Genomic DNA, 5,489 nt, shown 5'->3' with positions numbered 1-5,489 from the left:
GTTTATCCCACCAAAATCACAGTGTAGGTACTCCGTCTTAGATCGGCTAATCTTTAAACCTTTTGTCTCTAAGGTTGTTCGCCACTCCTCAAGCCTCATGTTTAGATCTTGTTTTTTCTCAGCAAGTAACACAATATCGTCTGCGAACATCATGCACCACGGGAGAGTCCCCTGAATCGACTTTGACAACTCATCCAAGACTACTGCAAAAAGAAACGGGCTCAACGCTGACCCCTGGTGAAGTCCTACCTCTACAGGTAAGAAATCAGTATCCCCCACTGGCGCCCGGACATTTGTTTCACTCCTGGTATACATATCCATAATTATCTCTATGTATTTCTTGGGCACTCTTCTACCCTCCAAGCACTCCCAGAGCACCTGTCGTGGCACACTGTCGTAGGCCTTTTCTAGGTCAATAAACACCATATGTAGATCACGCTTCTTCTCCCTATACTTTTCCATTAATCTTCTTATAAGGTGTATTGCCTCTGTGGTGGAACGCCCCGGCATGAAGCCAAATTGGTTGACCGTAACCTGAGTTTCTCGTCTAAGTCTAACCTCAATCACTCTTTCCCATAGCTTCATAGTATGACTTAGTAGTTTGATTCCTCGGTAGTTACCACAACATTGGGCGTCTCCTTTGTTCTTATAGATAGGAACTACAACGCTGCTCCTCCACTGGTCTGGCATCTTACCTGATTTTAGAATACTATTGAACAGAGTAGTTAACCACATGACTCCTTCCTCCCCCAGACACTTCCACACCTCGATGGGTATGTTGTCTGGGCCAACCGCCTTAGACCTTCCCATCCTCCTAAGTGCGTCCTTCACCTCTTCTCGTGTGATCCGTCGGCAGTAGCAGTTATTCGATTGTTGTCGTTGAAAGTTTGTGTTGTCATGTTCTTCTTGGTAAGCTCTCCCATTGTTAAAAAGATTGTGGAAGTAGGTTTGCCATCTTAGCTTGATGTCCAGCTCCTTGACCAGTACATGCCCATCTGTATCCTTTATGAACTTCACCGGTCCTAGATCTTGTCTTCTACGCTCCCTGGCTTTGGCAATCTTAAACATAGCATGTTCCCCCTCTTTTGTTTCTAGACTTTCATACATCCGTTTAAAGGCCGCCTTTTTTGCTTCCGCCACTGCCTTCTTCGCCTCTATCTTGGCCGTTTTGTAGTTGTCCCTCAATTCCACTCGCTCCTCCTCATTCGTGCACCTCATTAGCTCCCTAAAACATCCTTGTTTGTCCCTTATCTTGTCTTGCACTGCGTCATTCCACCACCAAGACTCCTTATGCCCACTTATCTTTCCTGTTGTGACCCCGAGAGTCTCCAGACGCAAAAAAGATTGTTGGCAACAAACTACTTGAAGAAATAATTACACTTTACCACCATCTCTTCCTATCCAATCCTTTTTCACTTTTCACCCTTTCACTATGCATGTATTAAACCAACTCCCCCTCACTCTTTCCTCCAACCCACCACTCTCTTACTTTCTCTCACTCCCACCCACTTTCCACACACACACCAATATTATTATTATTATTATTCAATCCTTAATTCCTTGATTGAAATGGAGTTTATGGCTGAATTCACTGAAGGCATGAGCCGAGACATAGCTCGGCAAATCATCAAAGGAAAGCGTACCAAGCGTAACAGACCGAGTTCGCCTTTTGGCAATAACAGTGGCAACAGTGATGACAGCGACTGTTTCATTGATAGTTGTGATGAAAAGAAGTCGGTGTCAACGAAGGAAGATGAAGATATGGCCAATTGTTTGATTATGTTGGCAAGGAGTGTGTCTCCGGTGACGAAAGATAAATATTCCAATCAGATTTGCCAGAAGACGGAAAAGCTTATTAACAGCCGGAGGTTGACGGAGATTAACGGTGTTGATGTTAATGTTAAATCCGGTTTATACGCTTACGAGTGTAACACGTGTAACCGTACGTTTCCGTCGTTTCAAGCGTTAGGCGGACACCGTGCCAGTCACAAGAAACCTAAGGTTAACGTGGACGAGAAGATATCCAGTTCGGTTAACCATAATATTAATAATAATATTATTATTCAACCTCAACCGCCAGTGATGGAGTCTGTTGAAGAAAATAATAACGACGTTGTTGAAGATGACGAAGAAAACAAGGCAAGTATTATCATTAATAATACTAATAACGTCCGAAATGGTCCATTTATGATCAACAACAACAACACGAAAGGAGGTAATAATAATAATAATAATAATAATAATAATAATAATAATAATAATAATAATAATAATAATAATAAAGTTCATGAATGTTCAATATGCGGATCGGAGTTTTTATCCGGTCAAGCACTGGGCGGACACATGAGAAAGCACCGGCCAATTCCGCATACCGGCAACCGATCAACCGGAATCTCAACAACAACAACTGATGAAAGCACTGCTGATCAAATAACCGAAAAGTCTGCGAGTAATATGTTATCGTTAGATCTTAACTTTCCGCCACCAGAAGTCGTTGAAGATCACTTTCAATTCACTAGCGGTTCGCAGCAGCAGCGTATGGTGTTTTCCGCTCCGGATTTTGTAGATTGCCATTACTGAAAGCCTGAACAGGTCCTGAGATTAATGTGAAATATTACTTCATCAATTGTTATTACTATTTTTATTTTTATAATTATAATTACAATTATTATTATTCATTGATAATTAATCAATCAAAACCGATTCTTGATATTTAATTAAATTATAAAATGTTTGCTTAGATCTAATTTGGCTAGCTTGTTGTTATGGATGAATGGATGTTAATTGTAATGATCAAGTGAAGTAAGTAAGTTAGATAAGATGGAATAATATTGTGTGTACGTAAGTGTAACTGGAAATGAAGTTGGATGGAATGATGGGTTAGTTGAGTTGAGTTAAATAGAAGTAGTGTGAAGTTGGCTAGTGTAGTGAGTGTGAAATACTTTGAGTAAGTGGTTAGTGTTAAACAGTTGATATGATGCATTTCATGGGTTGCCTTGCCTTTCATTCACGAAAAGTCAGTGATAGTGTGACTAATACATGGGCATCTTTCTTTTTCATTTTCCTTTTCCTATTTTCATTTATTTTTTTAAAATAAATAAAACAAAATAATAAATAATGTTCTTTTACAACTTTACCCTTTATATACGGGGTTTATTAGTTTAATACATAAACCAGTTTTAAGTAAAATCATATGAACTGTATAAATATGTGTACGTAGTATTTTGTATGAATAATATGAGGGAGAAATAGAGCAATTGTGCAGCTAATTATACAACCGGATTATTTATAATACTTAAAGAATATGTATTCGTGTTTATACGGTTATAACAATTCCTACTTAAGGCTGGTTTTGTATTGAACGGTGTCATGAGCTCAATGCATGACAAAAGTAGGGAATTGTGAGAACCGTATAAACACTTATATCGTTTGTTTTAACCGTGATACATATAACAATTGTATGATCGTTTACTCTACTACCTTTCTAACGTTGTTTTATTTTTTAAACTCGAATTACAAATGCATTTGTCATCACAAGAAAAGTAACCCATTTCTTGTTTTCGGTCATCTTTTTGTACCTTTATTTTTACTCGAGTGGAGTAAGATATAAGGAACTTCATGTGTCACATGTCTTGAATAGTTGAGTTGATTTCATAAATGAGGGATTTAAGAAGTGACACGGATTCAATGTTTTGAGGAGTAACTTAAGGTTCAATCTTCAATCCAATGATTTATTAAATATTTCTTTATACGTTGTAGGATCAGTTTGATCGAAAGCACGGTAATCTCGATTTACCTCTCACATGATAAGCTTAAGATAGTTTGGCATGAGCTGGTTGAGGTTGTCATTATTCAGTCTTTTATAAAAACAAACATTTAATTGAAAATAAATGAGTATTGTGTGTGTTTAAAACAAAGAAAGAGTGATACGACATGACATGAGAAGCGTATGACTAGGGTTTGGCATTACCGGCATTGTAACCGAAAGTTGTGGTTAATTATTACTTTTGTTGTGTTTTTGGTAGATGTTATATTAACGTGTTTGCAAGTGTAAAATGTACCATTAGAAGTAGGTATTGATTGTTATTTGAGTGTAGAATTAATAATAAAAAGGAAATAAACACATGGTTTGTGTCATTCTTAACACACACATGGGGTGAGTGGTGAAGCAGTCGGTATCAATAAATGGTTGTAAAATCAAGATGAGTTGGCTAACTGCATGCCTTTCCCATTTCCATCCAACTCCATCCATGTATTAAAATACATTATTTTATCTTTTTTTAATAAAAGGATGTTTAGTTGACATTTATATAAATATAGTTATTAATATATATTAATTTCATATTTTATTATATTAACATCAGAAATTTAGGTCAAATTATATAGTAATTTCATATATGTTTTAAACTAATATTCTGTTTAAAATTAATCATATATAATTTATATTGCATTATCCAATTATTAAAACCAGTACGACCCATCGTTATATATTCGTTAACGTTCATTAATTATTACGTTATCCGGTTATTAAAACCAGTACGATTTACATACCGATAAGATGGCTTAATCGACTAAGAAAATATTGCTTTATAGATAGCTACACCTAATAAATATGTAATGACTAAAATAATATAATTAAACAAAAATGAGGCGTTAATAGCGATTATATAATTAAACTAACGCGAGGATAGTCTTGATGATAAGGTGGGCGGTAGCATGACAGCTGCTGTTGGCATCTCAACGCTTTATGTGTAGTAAGTAACAACAGAACTTAATAAAATACGGAAATAATATATAAATGATAAATATTTATTGAAAACATAAATTTTAATTTAAATATAATACCTTGACAAGTTGTTAAAATCTATTTTTAGATATTAAAATTTTTAGTTGAATAAGGTTCGTTACGGTATTTATATTGTTTTTGTTATGAGGTATTTAATTGATTAAGTATTTAACGGATAACAAAAATATAAAATATTGTTATTAAAAATATACCAATTAAAAATTGCATTGGGAATGTATGTAAACAAAAAAAAAGAATCAATAATAAACCACACCATTTAGCAATACAATTCTACTTTTTTTCAATAGCACTCCGTCTCTACAAAAGTGATAATAAGACCATGTGTAGTGAGCATTATCCACACTGCAAAAAACATCCTTCGTTGAAGTCACAGTATCACCACCCGTCACGTCCCCACTCTCACTACACAGTCGTCCCTTCAAGGCTTCAACGCTATTGCGCTAGAGCCTTTCTTTTTGTTGCCCCTACTATGACACTAGTCAAAGCATACGTCTTACACTACTTGCGTATCAAGTTTTGGGACATTACTGATACATATTCATTTATCATCGGATGCCTTGTATTCCAACAATGTGCAATGATCCACGTGTTATCCGTGAAGATTAACAAAATATCATCCTTTTGCAATCTAAGTGAACCGTTTGTTCGTCCATTGTTTGGAATCCCTTGATCCGAACGATCT

At 35.9% G+C, this 5,489-nt stretch overlaps 1 protein-coding gene across 1 annotated transcript; it reads left to right on the top strand.

Moving 5' to 3' along the window:
- The first annotated feature begins 1,467 nt into the window (after nt 1-1,467).
- LOC143612664 (zinc finger protein ZAT5-like) lies at nt 1,468-3,106 on the top strand. Its single transcript, XM_077086595.1, has one exon. The coding sequence runs from the start codon at nt 1,570-1,572 to the stop codon at nt 2,578-2,580; it is 1,011 nt and encodes a 336-aa protein (XP_076942710.1). The 5' UTR covers nt 1,468-1,569; the 3' UTR covers nt 2,581-3,106.
- Nucleotides 3,107-5,489: the final 2,383 nt, after the last annotated feature.

Source organism: Bidens hawaiensis, unplaced genomic scaffold, assembly GCF_021521415.1.
Source record: "Bidens hawaiensis isolate Kalapana, Puna unplaced genomic scaffold, B.hawaiensis_p1.1 tig00035161_1, whole genome shotgun sequence".
Lineage (NCBI taxonomy): Eukaryota > Viridiplantae > Streptophyta > Magnoliopsida > Asterales > Asteraceae > Bidens > Bidens hawaiensis.
This window is presented reverse-complemented; position numbering and strand designations above follow the sequence as displayed.

Bases quoted from the DNA above. Each gene is read 5' to 3' on its own strand.
- LOC143612664 (XM_077086595.1), top strand. From the start codon at position 1,570: ATGGAGTTTATGGCTGAATTCACTGAAGGCATGAGCCGAGACATAGCT.